Here is a 279-nt window from a genome sequence, read left to right as displayed (position 1 = left end):
CCTCTCCGGGCACAGGCTCTGTGGGTACCCCCCCTTCTACTCCAACCACGGCCTGGCCATCTCACCGGGCATGAAGAAGCGGATCCGGATGGGCCAGTACGAGTTCCCCAACCCCGAGTGGTCTGAAGTGTCAGAGGAAGGTAAGGGAGGTCCCTGGGACACCCTGTCCCCGGGCTGAGGTTCCCTCGGGGGTCAGCCCTGCCCCTGGCAGCGGGGGGCAGCCTGGACGTGGGTCACCTCTCGGCGATGCAGCTTCACCCCTGCCCTCGAGGGGCTTTT

At 66.7% G+C, this 279-nt stretch overlaps 1 protein-coding gene across 1 annotated transcript in view; it reads left to right on the top strand.

The window, feature by feature from the left end:
* Positions 1 to 140, top strand: part of LOC103781888 (MAP kinase-activated protein kinase 2) — a gene marked incomplete at both ends in the record, with an annotated part of 3,145 nt that extends 3,005 nt beyond the window's left edge. Inside the window, one exon of the mRNA XM_008949615.1 lies at positions 16 to 140. Coding sequence (XP_008947863.1) covers positions 16 to 140 — 125 coding nt within the window. The remainder of the gene's footprint in view (positions 1 to 15) is intronic.
* Between the last annotated feature and the right edge of the window lie 139 nt (positions 141 to 279).

Source organism: Merops nubicus, unplaced genomic scaffold (genome assembly GCF_000691845.1).
Source record: "Merops nubicus isolate BGI_N331 unplaced genomic scaffold, ASM69184v1 scaffold29320, whole genome shotgun sequence".
NCBI lineage: Eukaryota > Metazoa > Chordata > Aves > Coraciiformes > Meropidae > Merops > Merops nubicus.
This window is presented reverse-complemented; position numbering and strand designations above follow the sequence as displayed.